Below are 21,355 nucleotides of genomic sequence, written 5' to 3' on the forward strand. Positions count from 1 at the left end.
TAACACTCTTCTGTTTAAATAGGCTGACTTTGTTTGGCATAAGCTATCAGCAGATAATATGGATCCAGATTTTGTGGAAAGAAGAAGAATTGGTTTGGAAAACTTCTTGTTACGTGTGGCTTCACATCCTGTTCTTTGCCAAGACAAAATCTTTTATTCATTTTTAACACAGGTATAGTAAAGTGGTGTGCTTTTTGAGTACTTTCTTTAGTGATTATTTACTTAAGATAATGTCCTTTTCCTCTTCCCTCCCATTGACCCATAGCTTATTCTGTGCCTGGAAGAAGGATAGACAACATGAGTAAGCTTGAGGTGGAAAAGGCTTGTCTGTCTAAAAGTTTCTTAACAGCCCACTGCAGTTGTACAATTGGCATTCTAATGACTTTTTTCCAGTCTAGTTTTAAGGCTTATGAGAGAGAATTTCCACCTCTTTGGAACAGCATATTGGTAACTTAATGTGTGGTGATTGGGAAGGCTTCCCTAGGACTAAAGCTGAAATAGTTAGCATGTGATACTGCTGGCTGCAGAGGCAGTACTGGCTTCCAATTCACTGTTTGGATATCCGTGGCTTCTTTAGCTTTGTGGTTTGAATCGCAAGCCATTCATAAGTGTCGCGGTCCAAAACCGGTACAACATGTTATCACCAAATTTGTGATCAAATTGTCAGCTAAAGCATTGCATTGTGCAGTGTTCATGTTGGATGCTAGATTTTCTTTTTTTCTTTTTCTGTGCTTTGAAATTCCCAAATAGTGGGCTGAGCAGCACAATACAGTATGTAGATGAACCAGTGTGTGGGAACTGGAAACAAGGGACGACCAATTGCTACACATGAGCAAGATGACTGCGTGTGCACTGTAAACAGTTGTCACCTGTATGTTCTCTATATGCTCTCTGCCTCAGGCTGCAAAGGTCCTTGGTGCTGCTGATAATCTAATAGGCAATAGATAACTATCCTTTCTGAAGGGTTAAGCCACTTCAGGCAGAGCTGTGGGGCTTCTTCCCCCAGTTAATAGAATAGAGTAACTGAGTAGTAAAGGAAAGAGAGCTTTTTTGGGGAGGTTAGCGTGTAAGCACAACATAATGGCTTATGGGTTATTCTTAACCCAGATTCTTGAAAAGATGTGGGAAGGGTAGCTGAGGCAGAACCCAGGCGTCCTGAAAAAGCTCTTCTGATACAGGGACTTGGAAAAGTTGTGGCACTTAAATCACTCTAACTGAATGTTGTTTTCCTGTATTTTTAGGAAGGTGGATGGAAAGAAATGGTGAATGAGACTGGATTTCAGTTAAAGGTAATTATTGTAATTGTTTGTCTCATGAGTGCTGTGACACAGAAATACTCCAGCAAAATATTTTAGGCTGTTTATGAAAGTCTGTTTGCTGTTAGAATGAGTTAAAGACATTGCTTTATGTATACTTGTAACTACAAAAAATAGTGGTGTTCCTAGAATGTAATAGGTAAGACCAGTTGTTAGGTTCTGTAGCAGGCTTGTTAATATGTGCCTATGTTTGATGCTCAACCTTGTAATTCTGCTAGTAATGTAGTTATGATCTTTACGAGCTTTAAAACCAGCTAACTTGAGCCCATAGCAGTGCTTTTGTATGTTGTCAGTTTAGGTTGATAGGTATTGGATTTAGCTTGGTAAGTGGTGCAAAGTGTCAACAACAAAAAAAGTAAGCAAAGGGGTCTGAATTGTAGGACTTTTCTTACAAGGATAGGTTGCTGGAGGGGACTAAGACAGATCAATTTGGTGCCCCTTAACTGTTTAACAGAATGTGTCTTGAAGTAGTACGATCCCCAGTGACATCAGCAAGTTTGTGGCTGGGTAGACTGGTGGAAGACTTACAGGAATAAAAGATCAGAGGATGTGTGTCTGTACAAGCAAGAACCCATGAGAAGCTGATAGATTGCTGGGTTGCATCTGGAAAAGTTACTATATGGGGACAAATACTGAGCTTTTGTTTTGTTGTAATGTGATCAACACTCATGAAATCACAACTGAAAACTAGGTGGATTATGAAGAGTTACTCTGCATAGTGAGAGCTAAAGAAAATCACTGGTGCTCTTATTTTCAGCGTCCAAAGGGCTTTGGTACTGACACTTAATTGTTGATTAAGTTGACAGTACTTCTATCATGGGTAGGGCTTGCATACTGCTAGTATTCATAATGCAAAAAATGTAAAGCTGTCAAGTTGTCTTTTCCTGGTAAACACATCTTTTTCAGCTTACACTCACAGAAGTTCAGAAAGTGTGTAGTGGCAGGGTGTGTTCAGGAGTGCACACAATGGCGTGTATATGAAAGAAAACTCACAGCAGAATCCTGAGAATACTTGCCTACCTGAAACCATACTGTAGACTAATAGAGAGATGAGCAAGTTCTGTTTTCCTGCTATATTTAGTTGTGTGTATAGTTTCCCTTTTACAGTCTCTGTTTCCATAGGAAAGAAAAATGTTTTGCAAAAGCCTGGGAAAAGCATCTTTGCTTTATTCAACATCTGAAGTAGAAACCTCTCAAGATCGGAAGTTACTTAGCACTACACTGGTGGACAAACTTCTATTCACTGTATGGCTTAAACTAGAATCAGACCACTAGTTTACATGCTGCTGATGCATTAAAGCAGGAAGTGTCTCTTGTCCCAGAGGGTTTGAACCAGGCTAACTAAACTTTAAATTAGGCATTAGTGCAGTGTAGCATGTTATAGTTGAATGTTGATGTTGGAGACTTTGTTTACTCTGCCAATTGTATCATTAAATCATGCCTTTCCTCCCTCTCACCCCCAGCACTTAATTTTGCTCTTTAAGGGATTTGTCACTTGGGATTTTAACCCTTCCTCTAGGAAGGAGAAAATTCCCCTCTCTTTAGTTTACTTAAATGATTATAGGATCATAGTAGGAATTAACTGTCTGAAAACTCCTCAACTGTGCCTCATTTTGATGGGGAGTTCATCTCTAAAATGCTTGTGTGTATTATTCTTACATCAAGTTTAAGACTGGACAGACGTATTTCTAAAAGCATAACTCTGTGGTGCAAGTGCTCAAAAGTGGTGTGTGGGAGTTACTGTGCTGTTAACAGCAAGAAGGAAATAACCCTACTTAGACAGTTGAGCATTGGCAGGATCTTGGTTCCTGCCTGACAGTGCTTGTATACTTACTGAACTCTTCCTTCAGAGCACTACATCTGTCTGTAACGAAAGGCAAAAACTTGCCCCGTAACTGTAACGTAGGAAGTGATCCTTTTCAAGTGTAAATCTGTTGAATGTGTATGCTCTCCCAACAAACCTGAATGGCTTCAGTGCCTGCTGTTTGAACGTAATTACAGTATTCTGTGAAATAGTTACTTAGAGGAAAGGACTCTGATTTAATGTCACAGTACCTAGGTGGTTGTACTGTGAGAGGATGCATGAGGAGTATGTGTAGGTGCATCTGAATGACCTGAAACCTAACTGGCTTGTGTAAGGTCTCGTTGGGATACAGCTATGGAGGTCCAAGGCCATGCAAGCCTCTGGAGTGCTCTGAATACACATAAAGGCTGGGACTTTGAGTTACTGCAGTGTTTTGTGTTCCTTGTGCTATCTTGGACATGCTTCCCCACGCTGGCTTTGTCTTCCCTTTGCAAGATATTCTTAGAGGACCACCATACATAGCAGTGACAAACAGCCTGTTTTCTTCCGCTATCAGTCAGTCTTAGTCTTGCAGGTTTCATTCACTTTTTGGTTTGTGGAGTATGTATTGGTGGTTTGGTGATTGGAGGGAGGACAGCAGAAGCTAGCAAGATTTCCATCAGTACCTCTCATCCTACTTGCAAGAAAGAAGCTGCTTTTCCCTCCATTCAGATGCCCTTCTAAGAGTCCTGCAGATATGGAGGTGGTTCCAGGTGAAAGGAACTTGCAGTGATACTCAAATATGGGTGTCTTCTGCTCAGCCCCAGTGCAGTGGCAGATGAAACAGTCTCAGACTAGACTTGTCTCATCTGTAGAAGTTATTGCAAGGGCCCTAAAGTAAGGATTCTCTTCTTGGTTTGGGAAAACAATTTCCTTCACTGTCAAATTCAGAATAGCTCTTTAAGCTCTGAGTTGGCTGTAACTGTACGAAATATTCCTGTGTCATATACCAGCACTAACAAATACTGCTGAGGTAACTTACTGCTAGCAGTTGTGGCACAGTCTGTTAGCTAAAAGACTATGCTATAGTAAATCTGTATACCTCACAAAACATGTGTGTTTCTTTTTCTTTCACTGGATCAAGGGATGTTTTGATCGAAAGCCATTTTCCCGGAGTTGGAGTTTTCATGCAGTATAGATGAGCTCTGAGTGAGCTGTATGTGAAGTGCCATATAGAAATGAAAACTTGTGGTGATGTGGGACCTCTGTGGATGAGGCTGGGATATCTCATCTCTGTTGGTGTCTTACTAAGAGTAAATATCCATTGCACAGTTTAATGTTCAATTAAACTGAAAAAAAGCCCCCACCTCCTTAGAGAGGCTCCGTAGTGCTGTTGCAGTCGTCTGTAAACCAGCATCTCAAAAAGTAAAGTTGCCAATTACCTTTTTAATTAGGTATTAAACTTTATTCTGTAGAGAGTTGTATATGCTCTGTTACAGAAAAGGAACGTTGCATTAGAAATGGGTCTATTCTGATATACAAATTACATATTTTCTGTAAAGCAAGTCATAAAATAAGAGAACACCATATATAAGATTTTGATTTCACTGGGGAGTTGTTCCTAGTAATAAAGAGCATATAGAGGTCACTCTACCACTGGTCTTATTTGGTTTGAAAAATATAAAATAGTTTGTCCATATGGTCTTATGTTACCTAATTGCTTCATCTAAAAAGAATGCAGGGTTGTGTATCTTAACTCCATGATTTGTGTAACATTTTAAGAAGGGACTGTTTTTGTGGGATTTGGATTATACCAGTTTAATTTTTGTGGATACTGTTTACATCCTAGTTCACAAAAATAACTTAGGTTTTTTGGTTTTTTTAATAAAAAAATCTGATGTACAGGGCAGCTAGCATCAACTTGTTCAATGTTTGAAGTTTTAAATATGCCAGGAAGGCAGTATTTTTTTCTAATGGTGCTGCCAGAAGGCTGAGACTTTTTTTTTGTCACTGAAATTTAATTGCATTAAATTAACAAAGCTTTTTTTTCCCCTTTTTTCAGGCAGATTCCAGATTAAAAGCTCTTAATGCAACATTCAGAGTGAAAAACCCAGACAAGTAAGATTCCACATCCTTCTTCCCTCCCTTTCCCTTTTTCAGTTACAAATGTAACTTCAGATGACAGAATATTCTATCTCCTTATTACAAATTCAGAAAAGAAAAATTATATTTCTGCACTTCAAGTCTTAACAGAAGCCCAGTAAGGAGGTAGTGTGAAAAGGTTTGATAAACCCTGTTTCAAGAAGCAGGAAACACTCAGAAAAATGCCATCACTATATGCAAAATGAGTCTTTCATTTTAGCTAGATTAAAAGGAAGGGACAAAAGAAAAATCCCAGACCCAGAAAAAGAACCTCTTAATACTTGTTTGCAAAGAAATATTTCCAAGTGTGAACAGAATACAGATTGATAGTAGGTCTTTCCAAAAGTCTGCTAGTGTACAGTTCTGGATGCGTGCACCCTGGTGTTGCAGTTCATAGTTATCTTCAAGCTGCCAATTTCCACAGATGCTTTTGGAAATCCAGAGGTCAGTTCAGCTCTGTTGCAATTTAGGAAGCTCTGGGACAGACATTGGAGCAATCTTCTGGATGAAAAAGCTAGTCAGAATTGACTGGGTATATAGTGGGAGGTTCATCACACCCCAGGTGCTGTGAGAAGGGTAAAATGAGAGTTGGAAGTAGTTGGAAACATTGGTGTGCGGCAGTAGGGTCAAGAGATCCTGCTGTTCATCATCTATTAGTGGAGACCTGTATGAAGTGCCCTTCTGGGTTCATCTGCTCTCCAACAGTGGCAATCGAAGATGCTATTTAGGAGAGCCCATGTGCCTGACTGCTTTCTGTTGTCTGTTCCCTTTGTACTTCCTTAGCATCTATGGGTATTGTGTTAAGGGTATTAGAGAGTACATATCTTGCTGAACCTCTTTATAGACTTATCTGTGAACTGGTCCGGTTCCTCCTTTTTTATTACACTTGCTTTTACAGCCTTCTGTGGCAGCAAGGAAGCTTTTGGCTAGGTTTTAATGTAAAAGATAACATTCACTAATGAGATCAAAAGCAATTGTCTCAGTATCTTAAGGTGAAACTGGCCTGTTTGAAGGCTTCATCCTCAGTTGTCTTTGTGTCTATTAGGAGTTAGCTTTTCTTGCTTTCATAGCAGGGAAAGTTTGCCAGTAGCCTGTCTATAGGCATGGGTGGGCAAGACTGGTTAAGGCTCAGATGAGGAGGGCTGTTATCTTTCAAGGTAACTTAATGTTTTAGAAAGCAAAGCTGTTGGGACATGTGGCTCAGTAAAAAGCAGAAAAGGAGTGAATACAAGAAAAACTTGAGGAAGGGCTTGTAACAAAAACAGTCCCCAAGTCTCAGTAGAGACTTCACAGCACTTAAGAGATATGGCACATGTTTTCTGTTGTATTCTGCCAGCTATATAGCTTCCAAATTGAACTTTTAGGTACAAGTTGTGTAATAAATAACTGATGAATATTGTGGTGTGGTTTTTAGTGTTTTGGTTTTGTTTGTTTTTTTTTTTTTAATTCAAGGAAAGCCTTTCAGTATAGCATGTGTGGCTCTTAACAGGAGGAGCAGTGCCTTGCTCTGCCTGGCGCACTTACTCTTGAGCAGCCTGGAATCTGATGCCTTGCCCTTCATGTATTACCTTTGGTGCTTGTGTGACTGGGTGGTAAAGTGGGTTCAGCATGCTCACCTTGCTGAAAAAAAATCTGACTGCTGTGTGGAGTGTAGGCTTTCAGGTTCCTGGACCAGGAAGGGTTCAGGTGAAGAACAGCTGTAACTCCTGGTCCGGATTGCCTTGTGACGCTGTGGAGCGATACCTTTTAGCTTAGAGCAACATGAGGAGCTTTAAACAGCTGAAACGCTGCTGCTCTAGGAGTTCAAATGTAGACTGAAAACTAAACCTCCCCCTGTGTGAAGCAATTAATACCTAGTGGTGGAATTATAATAAAAATATGGTATTCTGGTACTCAGCGGTAAATTTCTGTCTACTGCAGACCTCTCTGATTTGGCCTCATGGCACCCATCCTTTGGTTTTCTTTCTGTGCTTTAATCAAAACAATAGTTTTCTTCTTGGTGAAGATTTTTTTTTTTAGAAAACACTAAATCCTTTCCTAAGGCAGATTTGTTTTGATTTGTGTTTTTTTTTAAGTAGTGCTTTTTATTTTTTTTAATCTGGCTACTCAGATGAGTGGCTTGTTCTTTATGGGTAGTTCTGTTCTTGTAACACCTTCCTTCACAAAACAGGAAAATGACGCTGCCCTCCATGATGTAGGGAGGAGTACTGCCAGGTAAAATGCACAAAGTAAAGAATTCATATTGAAATGCTGTCTACTGTAAATGAAACTTTCTGCTTTGCCATTATCCTAAAAGATATTTTTAAGAAGAAGCCTGGTGGTGTTCCTACAGAAATGTGATCTGATCTGTTCTTCATTTATGTCTGAAATTTTACGTAACAGCTCAGTTAAATATTTGAACTAGCAATGTTGCAGAACAATAAAACTAAATGAAGAGTGCTAGTTAAAAAAGCCTCAGTTACTGAGTGCTAGAACTGTGTCTTGTTTCACACTTCTACTGTTACGATGCACTGGAAAGTAAACTTCCCTTTGTGTGCCTTACAAAACTCAGTTTGTAAACTTTTTTTTTACATGAGCAATGAGTAGGACTTGAGCAGATACTTGGGAAAGAAACCTTTAATCTGCAACACCACCAGTCTCTTAAACATTTTCTCCTGAAAAATTATATATGTAACTTCCGCTTTCACAGAAGACTGGCAAAACATAGCATTGCTTTGGTTTATGCTTTTCTGAGACAATAAAAAGATGACAGCTTGGTTCTGAAGTACTAATTTTTAAAAATTATTACTTTATTTTTTAATGGAGTAGAACTTGGCATGGGTGAAGATGTATTGCTGCTGGAGTCCAGGATACTGCAAGTCCTCTTAGGTTCCTGACTCTTGCCTTCAGGGAGTACAGCATTTGTAAAAGCTTTCTTGCCACAAAACAGGATAAATAAATCTTTTCATTATAAATTTCTGGAATGGAAAGGGGAGTCTTCCTGAGCTGAAGGCATGCTTTTTAATCTTTTGTTTTTAGTTCAATTATTTCAAATATCTTCACTGTATGTGTCTGCAGCTGTCTGACATGCAGCCCTGGTGCATATTTTATAAAGTGTAAACTGAAAAGATTGCTCTCTAAACCCCACTGTGCAGATCAATGACTACATTTATTTTTCCCATACAGTTTCTCTGCTGGCTTTTAAATCTTTTTATGTACTTTAATCCCGTGTGTCGTAATCTTATAAAAGATGCTTCTTGGAGATCAAAAATACTAGAAATGGTAATAAAACTTCTACTTCCTGAATGTAAAGATGAGAATTTTTTTAGTAGAAGACTTCCTGGCAGGGGAAGAAGAGGTGTTAAATGGAAAAACCCTGGAATTTCATACTTAGTCACCCAAAACAAGTGACCTGAGTCATTTCAATAAGACCTCTTGGGTACAAGCTATTCTGAAATACAAAGCCTGACTGTGTGCTCTGTTGTGGGAGAAGGGATAAAGGTTGTGTGGGTTTGTTTTTAATGTTTGAATATCAGTGTGGAAGGCTAATCTTAGTTTCCCATTCCTTAATTCTAGTTGTGTTTATTCTCAGTAATTTAGGTAAAGCTGTTTCTGGCTTCCTATCTGGATTAAATACATTCTTTTGTACCAAAGTAGGTTATGACTAGACTTGTGTGTGGTAGGGAGGGTTTATATGTACAGAAGTGGCTGTTGCTGTGGCTTTATTGGTTACCTGTCACTAGCAAAACTGTGGCAACTGATTCACCTTTGTCATTGGCATGCGCTAAATGTATCAGCATAAAACACCACCAAGCCTTAACCGGGGTGGCTGATAAAATGCCTCTTTCCTTCAGTAGTGGCAAGCCAGCAGTGTGCATATGATCACTTGCAATGGGTTACCTGACTGGTACCCTGTTAAGATGTAATGATTTGATGGCTTTTAGCGGTGTGCGACTCCTGTGCAGGTACAGGTCTCTACAGGGTTTCATACGTAACTAGTTACATTTACCGTATGTCTTAGCCTTGGAGAAATTGTGATAATTGTGAATGCTTCCTTGAACTCCTGAAAGGCTGTACTCAAAAACTGGCTTGATGGCAGCTTGAAAGTAAAGTATCTTTGTCAGGTCAGAAATGTGAACATCTCTATTAAGAAGCATGGTTCAGCAGATTTTGGTTTTGTACTTATTTGAACCTTTCCTGTGCTCTAATGCTTGTGTTTATAAAACCCAGTTAAAAACCCCAAAACACAACGATGTAGTAATTTCAGCTAACTAATTCTATTTCATAAAATTTTATCTCTTACATTGATCTGAACATTCAACATTTGCATGTAAAATAAACCCAACCCCAACAACACACTCATGCAAGTGTTGGGATATTTGCTTTAAGGAAATTACTCTGCAGTCATTTCTTTAGGAGTCTTCAGCTAATTCCATTTCAACATAATCCAGGCTCTGTCTCACTGGCTGTAGCATTGTGGCTCTATCTTGCATTCTGTGAAAGCTTGCTTTCATGATGGCTAATGATGTACTATCTGTTTCCTGCTCCCAGGAGATTTACTGAGCTAAAACACTATAGCGATGAACTGCAGTCTGTCATATCACACCTTCTGCGAGTCAGAGCTGTAAGTATTTCCCATGTGTGTCGTGACAAATAGTATAATTTATTTATAAGGCAGTATTTCTTGTTTAGTCAAGAGAACTGGTATGAATGTTCTAGAATAAGGGCAGTTTTGCTTAAGGGAGTCCAGCTCTGGGGGCAGCAGATGGCAAGGGGGGGCGTGCTGGCTTTGTACAGGTTTGGAGGGGAAAGAGTTCCAAATATGATGGTTGAGTTTGACAGTCATCAGAGAAACGAATGAATGCATGCGTGTTGCTAATCTGCCCTCTCCTGTGATGGTCACATATCAGAGGGAGGTCTTTTAAAGAGGATCGGGATGTCTGCTTCTCTCTACTCGGCAGACAAATTGCTTTTGCTTGATGTTTGGGCTGGGAAGGACCCCAAAACACTGTTTTCTGGTCAGACATGTAACACTGTTTTCCAGAGCCTGCAGTATGAATCCTGTATGCTTCCCAGCACACTCTTGCTTTTTTTTGGCTTGATCTTCGATCTGTAATGAGTAGTGTTCTTTTTAATGATGAGAACAACTATGTCATGCATCAAGATACTCTATGGGTTGAGAATGGAAGATTTTTTTTCCTTTAAAGTCACCAAAAGGAAGTAGCAAATTACAGTTCCAGTAATGAGAGCATGATACTGCTTTTTAGTATGTTCAACACGGATTCAATTTTTGATGGGAACTGTGCAGCAGAGAGGATGGTAATGGATAGCCCTGTTGAGCTGAGGTTCTTGAGAGGATTAATCACTGGTGTTCTACTGACTGCCTTTTTCTCAGAGCTCTATGTGTGAGATCTCATGGGCAACTTGCTCATGTTTCCTTTTTACTGCTTTGACAGACCAGTAACACGACTCTTACAGATCTTCAGTCTCATTCATTGGTACATCACAATTACAAGGGCATTATCTGGATTACAAGTAATGCTTCAGAGCGTATATGTGGTCTTTTCTCCTGAGGTTGTTGCCAGCGTTGCAGTGCTGACTCTCCAAACAGCTGAAATGACATACCTAACTTGAGCAATAAGTTCTGCAACAGATAGTTAATTTCCTTTCCTTCATTTCACCAAGCTAGGTGGAAAAATCAAGTCACTTTTTTAGAATTTTTACTCAAGGTTTCCTGACAATTTTGATGTCAGGATGGACTTTTGTCTTGCCATCTTTATGTTAAATAAGCAAGTGAGTATATAACTTTGGCATTATTTGGGTAAAGGATGCCTTACCTTCCAGTTTTTGATAACTAGATGTAACTTGGTTATTTGTGATCTCCTTAGGCATATCTTGTAAATGAGTGCTTCCAAAGAAAGACTTGAAATGTTACTTTTCAATATAGCCTTGATTATGACTTCAGTCTTCAAAGAGTTAATGCTGTTTATTTTTTTTCTTCAGTAATTACTTAGATTAGATTTAGGCTTAATCTTGTTTACCTGTGTAAAAACATTAAGGCTTTAGCTTGAAGCTTGTACATGTGTTTTCACAAAGTGATTTCATTTAACATTGATAACCAAAACCTGACTCTAAAATGTTTTAGAGGGTAGCAGACCGGTTATATGGTGTCTATAAAGTCCATGGCAACTATGGAAGAGTATTCAGGTAAGAGTTCATCCAGTTTTTAAATATATACTTAGAGAAGATGTGGGGAGGGAAAAGGGAACTTGTTGGTTATGTTGTTATGCTGTTGAAGTGTATCAGAAATGTTTCAATATCTACCTTGAAAAACTTTATATTGCAGTACTGATGAAATTTCTGTGTTGGATATAGTGATCTCTGGATCTGCTGAGCTTAGTCTCTAGTGGAAAACTTTAGCTCTTTGTTTTGTATCCCAGATCTTGGGGGCTTTTGCTGTTGTGTTGGCATTCTGTTTCTTCAGAAAGTAATGTACTACCTATTTTCATGCAGTTGTCTTTGAAAAGCTTTTATGTTCTTTTAATAGTTAAAAATCAACAACTATATCCAATGTTGGTACCTTTTTAAAGTGAATTTGCCAATCTTTTTTTGATTTATATGAGTGAATTACAAGCTCAAGTTTTCCATCTCGCTGGAGAATTAAAGAATCTAAACTTCTGGTTAAGGGAAACCTCCTGCTTCTACACACTGTTCAAGTGCTAAATTTAATTCTCTGGGTTAATGGATTGCAGATGTCTTTCTCATTGGGGGTTTTAAAATGAAATTAGGTGTAGTTCTGTAATAACACAAAGACAAACAAATGTCAACATCAGCAGAGTGGAATGTTTATGAAAAAATGAAGGACAGTATAGATGCTTTAGACATAAATTATGTGAAATATAGGGGGACCCTCTTCTTTTTTATTGTAAAGAGTTGTGGGTGTAATTCTTGTAACTAAGAAATCTCGTAAGGTTTCACAAAGCTGAGAACGCAATTAAAATTGCAGTGTACATGCATGGGTGGCCAGAACAAGTCTCATGCTATCTTTATTGTAGCTCTATTTCCTTCTTTATCTAAATGATCTCCCTAATGTGAATAGGTAGTTACAGTAATGAGACAGTTGTAATTTGATTTTTTTTTTAATGAATAGAACTAAACGGCAGTCTACTATATAGACAGAAAACAACATACAACAAACAGTTTCAGGAGCAGTAAAATGCTTGCAAATGTCAAATCCTACCTTTTGGGTTTTTGAATGAGAGGCTTCAATCTGATATGTTGCAAGTCTGGAAAGCTTAGCTTCCTCGTGATGAGCATGTTAAAGTAAAGTCTGTAATTCTGTTTTAGAGTTCCTTTATGTCCTGTCATCCCTGTCCTGTCCCCACTCTGCATGTGCGTTCCCCCGCCCCCTTTATTTTAGGTACCAGGGTTTAGGATTTTCTGGTGGTTTTTTTTGTGTGTGTGCTTTTCTTAAATTGAATTTTAGCTATTTAAACAAGACTTCTTTTCTGCTCAAAGCCAATCCCAAACTAAGTATATTTGTAAGGATGAGTTTAGGTGTCAGGGACAATTGTTTAACAGTGCTGTAAATAGCCTGGCCACATTGTCAGTGTTGCTCCTTAGAGAAAGAAAACAGTTTGGCCAAGTCTAACTTTGAGGCAGTTTCCATTCAGGTGTCACCTGGAAAGAAACTATATACAGGATGCAGCTTATTAACTTCCCTTACCCTTCATGTGTGATGTTTCTCGTTTGTTTTTCCTACAGTGAGTGGAGTGCAATAGAAAAGGAGATGGGGGATGGGTTGCAGAGTGCTGGCCACCACATGGATGTGTAAGTACTGACTGAATATCTGATAGTTTGATGTAAGCCAGATGTAGAACTCTCCCTCTTTCCTCTCTTTTCCCTCAACCCCAAAGTACATACAAGTAGAGAAAGTTGGGGGTGCTTTGTTTTTAGGTATACAGTGTTTCTGTGATTTGGATGCGGGCGCAATTCTAGCATCCATGTACTGTATTAAGTAGCTCAAAAAGTCTCAGGAGAACCAGAGGGGTTTCTTTTTTTATTATTATTTTGAAATTGTAGAAGTGTTTGGAATTCTTCCAGTTTTTCATTTAAGCTTCTATGCCAGCAACTGGTGGAATAAACTTTAATGTACTGCAGACCTGATGAGATCTGTTTGGTTTTGATAGCAGCGTTTTGTACCATGCAGTGATGGTACACAGATTTGGGCTTAATTACAGAGAGTTAAGAAATTTAATTAATGAACACCAAAACTGCGATGGATTCTTGAAACCAATACCGACTGGATGTAATAAAGCAGAGAATCCTCCCTCTTTGCATCTTCTTGGCAGAGTCCATGAAGCACAGCCTTCAAAATAAGAGTCTAGCACTTCAGAGTGCTCTCAGAAGTGATACTGTAGGCTAGTGCTTTCTGCTTTTCAGGTAGTCATATATAGTAAGTGAAACTAATTTCTCATCACTCTGATTGCTCTTCTGTAATTGTGCGCTGCAGATAAGTAACAACTCCAGCAGGAGGTGGAAGCTGTTTGACACTTCTTCGCACAATATGTTTACTGATAACTTTACTTCCACACAAGTTACACTTTATCTGGTTTAGTTTGCAGTGCAGATTTACATATTTGCTACTACCTGGTGGTTGTTGGTTTGACTGCTGCCTTGTCATGTGGAAGGGTTTGAAGGGACATGCCAAACTCTGCCTTCAGCTTCTTCAGAATAATTCTGTTTTTATCAGATCTTTAAGAATTTGAACCCCTCTGAATAATCTGTTCACACTTCTGTGTTTTGAGTAACATGGTGGACTGCACCTAAGCAAGCTATATTTATTTTTTTTTTTTAGGTGGAGGGCTCTGGAGGGAATAAAGAAATGGAGAATGCATTCTGCTTTCAGAATAAAATAATTGAAGTAGAGCTGCATACAATGTTAAGCAGCTACTGCAGTATGCAGAAATTGAAGAGATTATGAAAACATGGTATAATGTAGAGGAGTTAAGGAGGTACAAGTAGGTTTTTCGGTGGTTCAGATACACCACGCTAAGATGTCTAACATCTAGAAATGTGTAATCCACTAGAAGAAGAGGGTCTCGCTTCTAAGTCAGGAGGCTGAACCCTTTCCACACATCCAAGATGTTTAGTATTTCTGTTTGTAACGCAGTTAGGGTTAAAGATTCAGAGTAATGGCAGGGAGTTGCTGGGTAACTTTAATCACTGCATGAAGTCCGAGGTAGCATTCGTTGTCTGTCATCTCTTCTGCTCCGGCACTCTTGTGCAACAGTAATCTTCTAGTGACAAGCAAGCAAGAAGCAGCAGCTGTGAGATCCAGGAACTCATTCAGTGACCCATGTGGTCTCCTACCAGAAAGGTTCATATCTCTGATCTCTTGGAAGTATAATTTACCAGTCCAGTTACCTTTCCCATAACATTAGGCAGGAGTTTGCAACAGAAAGTGACTTCAGGAAGGCTGCCTAATATAGATGTTAAACTTCAAGCCTAATTTAATTATTCTCTATCTACCCCATATGCTGTAGTCTTTACTAGATGTTTATTTAAACTTTTGAGTTGTTATTCTTTGGTATGATCTAAAACCGCTTAATATTTGGAGAAGGCATCCCAAAGGTTCTCTGGGTGTGTGCTGTATAACAGGATGAGGCTTGATAGAAAACAACAGAGTATGCTGAGAGCTCAAGTGAATGGCTGTAATTCTAGCATTTAAAAGATGAAAGAAAAAAATGCCAGACCTTTGACTTCTGTCCTTTATGCTATTAATGAGTGACCCTTTATCTCTGTATGAACTAGACTGTCATTGCAGGTAGAATCAGTCTAAACTAAAGCAGAGGTTTAGTTGATGATTCCCATGAAATGGGAACATGTTAGGTACCTTTAGAACTTACTGCAGTGTTTTTCCTTAAGACTTTCCCTCGTTTACCTGTCTGTTAAGGACAAACCAGTAGTTAAACTTCAGCTTAGGAAGTCAGTAATACAGCTTGTCTTACTACTTCCCCCCCCCCCCCCCCCCCCCCCCCGAATCAAACTTAAGTGTCATTATGAAAACCCTGTCTAGGTAAGGTAGATTTCTGTTTAGTGCATTTTTCGTTTCGTTTTTGGAGAGATGTTCTAACACAGATGAACTCTAGCGCTGCTCTAAACTTGAACTTACTTGAAACTGAAATGTGGGCCATCTGCTGCCTTGAGAAAGCTGACCAGTATACTAAAAATTATTGCACTTCAGAACTTAAAAATAGAGAGGGTAAGGTCACTCATGACCTAGATGGCTGCAGGATTTTTTCAGAACAAGTATATTTTTCAACAGTTTGGACTTGTTCCTTTGATTCATAATGTGAATTCTTGTTCTGCCGATTTTTATCCCTTCTACTTAAAGTGATCTGCTGTTGCTGGTCACTTCGTATGTTATGCCTATTTATCAGCAATAGCCTTGGTAAGGCTTTTCCTGGATGTGCCATGTCTGATTTCATGGAGCATCAAAACGACTCATCTTGCTTGCAAACATAAGATTGATGAACAAACTGGCATGCCTACAGCTCTTCCTCGGTCTTCCCATTTTTCTAGTTGTCTTGCAAGTAGCTGCTCCCACTTTGAGGAGCCTTAGTTTGCATGCCCCCACTGAGCAGGCCTGAGGGAATGATAAATTCCAGCAGGAGTACCTCTCTCAGATTCCCAGGACTCTTAAGTGACCTTGTTGTCACTTTTGGAGCTTGCAGGATGGATTTCTTGTTCTCTCCCAGGTTATGTTACCGGTTCACTTTCAGCTTGGGACACTGCCACTTCTGGAGAGAGGGACAAACCCAAAGACCTTGCAAAAATTCAAAGCCCAGAGGTGCTGTAATTGACATTTGGGTCACATTGTGCTCATGACTATACAAGCATGGACATATGCTTGCTTCAGAGAGCCTGCATCTATGCAAGGGATTGCAATGTGCTTGAGAATCCAGACAGAGTTAGCAGAATAGATGAAGGCATTTGTGATGGGATCTCATTCCTTCGGTTATCTCCGTTGGCATGTGGGCTACGGTCGCATCCTATTTCTGCCACTGTGCCAAGTGAGATGTGCAGTTACCTCTTAGCTGTACGTCTTCCCCTGCAAATGTATCAAAGCATGGTCATCTTGAATTGTCCAAAAAGCAATATAAACTAGAAAAAGTGCATTTTGCCATTTTTAGGGGACATTAGCCTAAATGGCAAAGCTTTTAACTGAATGCAAGAGCTGCAGAGTTAGCCCAAGCCCTTACTTGGATTTCTCCATAAAAGGAAGGTTTCAGCTTCTCGTTGCTCTGAATTGGTATGCCTGATTTACACAGCAGGCAAAGCAACAGACTTTCAAGGAGCTGAAGGACTTAATGTCATGGTGTTCAGAGCACCACTGCGAGTTCTGTCATACTCAGGCTGAATAAAGAACAATGAAAGCAGTCTCTTTGCTTTTCAGAAGATACAATGTTTCATGTTCCTGTGCCTTAATGCATTAAGCCTTGCAGGATTTCTTCTGCACGCCTCTCATGCCTTGTGCACTGCCTATTGACAGCCCACTGAAGAAAAGGTATAAATTGTTTTTCTTTCACGTAAGGAAAAACTGCTTCATCTTCAACAAGAAACTTATGATAGATTTTGTACTTGTGAAAAGACTCGTAGTAACAACCAAACGGGTCTGCAGGAACATTTATATTAGCTGATTTGGAGTTTAATTAGAAACAAAGGAAAGACCTTTTTTGGAAGTGGTTGTCACTCTTACTCTGGAGTTTGTCAAACAGGTGTCCTCCCTTGTTCCTGTATGTGTAGTCCTTAAAGGTTAAATTAAGGAACTTTATATTTAACCACGGCTGTCTTTTACCAGATATGCAGCTTCTATTGACGACATATTGGAAGAAGAGGAACATTACGCAGATCAGCTGAAAGAATATCTCTTCTATGCAGAAGCACTACGGTATGTACAGAAGCGTATGGCTCAAATGGAAGCTGTAGTCCTTTCCTCTAACATTGTGGTTATGTCGAAATTAGTTTGGTATTCTCTTCTGTTCTCAGAGAAGTGGAGATTTGAATGTTGTGGGATCTCCATGTTGTCACATTTTATTTTGCTTACTTGTATTTGATTGCCATGTGGGTAGCAATACAAATTAGAACTGAGCTGATCAATAGTGAAATGAAAGAAATGTTAAAATTGGTATGCTCTGGAAGGTAACGCTGTTTATTCCTCTGGTTAATCTGTTGCCATGACTTCTGGTGTAGGTACCCCAAAGTGCTGAAAGCTTCACGGTTCAAATGAGATAGGCTTACAGAACAGCTACAGCCATTGCGAACTCCAGCAAGTTTCAAAGCGCCCTATGTAACTTTCATCTGCTGTACAGTATTGTGCATCTAAATCCTGATTTTTTTGTTTGAGTGTTTGTGGTGGGTTTTTTGAAGTTAGCCTTTATAATAAGGGCAGTCCTCCCTTACAAGCATGAATACAAAAGTATATTGCTTTATGCTGTAAGATTGTGCCTAAAACTAGTGTGCTGTCCATTGGCTGGCTCTGAACCTCTTGGAGAGGTCCAGTAATGCTGTAGAGGATTGGGCTGGCGAGTGTGATGGCTGCTGTGTGGGAACCCAGAGCACTAGCAGCCTCTCCTGGGAGACAAATGTGCATCCGGCATTGGAGTACGGATGTAGCATCGTCAGCCCACACAGGACTGGGACTTACTGCAGGTGGTCAGAGGAAACTCTTCTCTTTTTCCAGATGAAAGGCACTGTATGAATCTAGGAGCACGGTTTCTTGTTTCATTGTTTAAAAAATAAAATGAGAAGAATTTTATGATTGACTGATACATTGCTGCATTGACAGGTACCATCTCCAGGCACCTTTTGTTATTGTTGTGATTTTTCTGTAATGTAGTTTGAATAAAACTGTTTTACAGTGGTGTCCTTAAGTAGGCAGTAGGGCTTGTATTGCTGAGAGTGTCTTGGAATGAGCCTCAAGAGAATCAGAATGCTGCTGTACTAAGAACTTGCTTGCTTAACTACAGCATTTGCAGAGTTATGCATTGTGTGATAAGGCTGTTGAATTTGAGCTCGATAAATAACTGAATGTACTGCCTGCCAAAAGAAAAAACATGATGCCATTTGTAAACTTTAAGTGGAGGAAAACGTAGCAAAACAAAGTACGGTGTGACAGATCTTTCGTTACTTTTCAGGGCAGTTTGCAGAAAACACGAACTAATGCAATATGACTTGGAAATGGCTGCACAGGACCTAACATCTAAGAAACAGCAGTGTGAGGAGCTGGCAACAGGAGTGAGTCTTTTTCCACTTTCTTCTCCAAGATGCCTCTTTTTTTTTTTTTAATTTATTTTTTATTTGAGCCAAGTTACTTGGAATGACATTTAAATGGCACTAACAAGCTGGCTGCTGCTTATGAGAAGTGATGTTATATGAACTGTAGGCATCTGAGGTTTAAAGTATCTTGGTGACATAAACTGTTTGTGCCAGACTTCTTTTATTGAATACTGAGCAAGTAAAGGGTTGCAGGAAATATGACCTGAGGCAGAATAACACAAACAACTCTACGCTAAAGATCAAAACACTGGGAATTCTGAAAGGCTTCCTCTGCCTTTTGAAAGGTGCTAGTTACTGATACGTGGTGTTAGTCCCTTTTGTGTCTGGAAGATAACATAACTTAAAACATAATTTGAAAGTGGTAACTTAAATGTTTAGAATTTTTAATATTGCGGTTGGGTCTATTGATGTTCTATACGGAACTAATTTATGGCTTTTCTTTCTCATACAGAACACAAGACTTAGTTTCTTTCCTACTTCAGTGGGAAAATTGCTCTGAAAGGTTATCTGTATCCGTGGAAAGACTCACTTATGGTCCAGTCCACAGACCAGTCTTAAAGTTTGAATGTCAGATTACTTCCTCCCGACTTTGCTTAGTCTAATGCAAGCCATCATACCTCCCATAGCTACCCATCAAATTAATGAAAATTTAATTCACAAAATGGAAGTTAAAGCAAAAAAAAAAAAAGCTGCTAATCAGAATAAGACCAAATGCTGGTGAAAAGTCACATAATGTCTTGTGGTTGTGCTCAGGAATCCCAAACCTCGAGTGTCTTTGTTTTTTGTAGACTGTGAGAACGTTCTCCCTGAAGGGGATGACCAGCAAGCTCTTTGGGCAGGAAACTCCTGAGCAGAGGGAAGCCAAGATAAAAGTTCTAGAAGAACAGATACAGGAAGGTGAAGAACAACTTAAGTCTAAAAATCTGGAGGGCAGGTAAATGGGCTTGACTTTTTCAAAGAAAACGCAGGGCTTGTTTTAGCAAAAGTCCTTAACTGGATGTTCTTGAAGGTGTTTGCATTTTATAAGTGTTTTTAATATATTCTTGGTGTTTATGAGCTGTCTATAAAAGCTCCTGTCAGCTGCAAGTTGTGAAATAAAGTGCAGTACACGCAGTTAGCTTCTGGTCTGAGTGTATGGCTTATGTAAGCCTGATGACTTTCCCAGTTACTGAGCCCACTCTAATGGCTGACTTGCATGCTTTTACGTTCAGCTTGTAATATATTTAGCAGGTGGGCTTGTAGGTCTGCAGCTGAATAGCCTAAGACTCAAAAGCTGATTTGCTTCAAATACAGTATTTAGTTTGGTTTATGTGTATGGGGCCTGAGCTCATATTCCCCAGCTTCTCATATGGGGGACAACTGACTCCTGTTTGAAAGAGATTAGAAGTTCTGGCAAGTTGTCTTTGAGAAACTGCTGCTTGGTGCTCTAATGAAATCTTCTTCAGGAATGCAAGTGTGAAAAAGGAACTAACGTTCCTAAAGCAGCGTGATTGTGTCGGAACACGTTCATCATATAACACAAGGGGCAAATGTGGTATCTTCTAATATGTTAGCGTTAGAGCTGGAAAGATAAGACTAGTTCATGAGTAGTTCAGAACAGCAAGACTCTCTGTAAATGCAATTTCTTAATCATTTTGACAGAATTCTGGAGATGGGCTTTTGTAGCTCTGGAAACAATTTTCAAGTGAATACTTGCCTTGTATGTGTAGTCCAGCACAGATGAAAGCTATCAATTACAGAAATCTACCTCCATTTTAGTTAAGGAGACATGAAGACACATCACCGAACCAACAAAATTAATTCCTAAAGTGAATTGTCCATGTCAAATTTGCATTGTAAATGCTTGTTGTACTTGAGTGTCTCAAATCCTGATGACAAGTGAGTTTTCTTGTTGGAAAGATGGAGATTCTGACTTGACAATTGAAAAAGAAATGTGCGATGCTGTGTGCTGAATATTAGCATAAAGATACTTAGCCACCCCGACAGAATCTGAGGAAAAAAGTGTGTTCTGAATTATGCTGGTTCTATGGCAGTGATGCTTACTGGTGGGGGGAGAAGCCAAAACCAAACAACCAACCTGACATATCCTGTGAAACTGATTCTTTAGTTTAAAAATCTTAAGATGATGATGGATAATTAGGTAGCAGTGCCAGTTATAAAATGAGGATACTGTGGGATGCATAATTATAGGACTTGGTTTACTCTCTGAAGGATGGAGTGCTTTGTCATATGTAGCGTCTCTGCTGAGGGTCCAGAGGAAGGAAGATAAGCTGAAGGTGGAACATGTAAAACACTTAGTAACACAAAAATTGCTTTCAATTCCAGAGATTTTGTGAGAAGTGCCTGGGCTGACATTGAACGGTTTAAAGAGCAAAAGAATCACGATTTGAAGGAGGCGCTTATAAGCTATGCTGTTATGCAGATTAGCATGTGCAAAAAGGTATGTGAAAAAGGCTTGTGAAAGGCCAGGCTGTTGTATTTGTCGTCTCACAGGGGATCAGATGCAAACTTTCAATAACTAGGAACACTGCAGTCATAGAAGGTTGGAAGTCACTAGTGTAAAACCCCCTGCATACTCCGCCCTACTCTGAGTGACATGTTAATTCTGTGTATTTTATACATATATATATATGTAAATAGGCGGTGGGTGTGGTCCAATTCCGCTGTGGTCTTGGCCTTAATCTTGTGTCAAGTTCTGTGGGACTCTTTTGTAGTCTTCTGTAGAAGAAAGTCTGTTGATGAGGTTTGCAAACAAAGTGCATTTCCACCTATTGATTTTTAACTTTTTTTTAAA

General features: G+C 39.4%; 1 protein-coding gene across 1 annotated transcript in view; it reads left to right on the forward strand.

The window, feature by feature from the left end:
- SNX4 (sorting nexin 4) overlaps window positions 1-21,355 on the forward strand; it is a 35,227-nt gene that overhangs the window by 11,964 nt on the left and 1,908 nt on the right. Inside the window, 10 exon segments of the mRNA XM_040603867.1 lie at window positions 23-172; window positions 1,242-1,289; window positions 5,162-5,217; window positions 9,772-9,844; window positions 11,366-11,427; window positions 12,985-13,050; window positions 17,084-17,173; window positions 18,420-18,519; window positions 19,350-19,495; window positions 20,887-21,001. Coding sequence (XP_040459801.1) covers window positions 23-172; window positions 1,242-1,289; window positions 5,162-5,217; window positions 9,772-9,844; window positions 11,366-11,427; window positions 12,985-13,050; window positions 17,084-17,173; window positions 18,420-18,519; window positions 19,350-19,495; window positions 20,887-21,001 — 906 coding nt within the window.

This window comes from Falco naumanni, chromosome 8, assembly GCF_017639655.2.
Source record: "Falco naumanni isolate bFalNau1 chromosome 8, bFalNau1.pat, whole genome shotgun sequence".
Lineage (NCBI taxonomy): Eukaryota > Metazoa > Chordata > Aves > Falconiformes > Falconidae > Falco > Falco naumanni.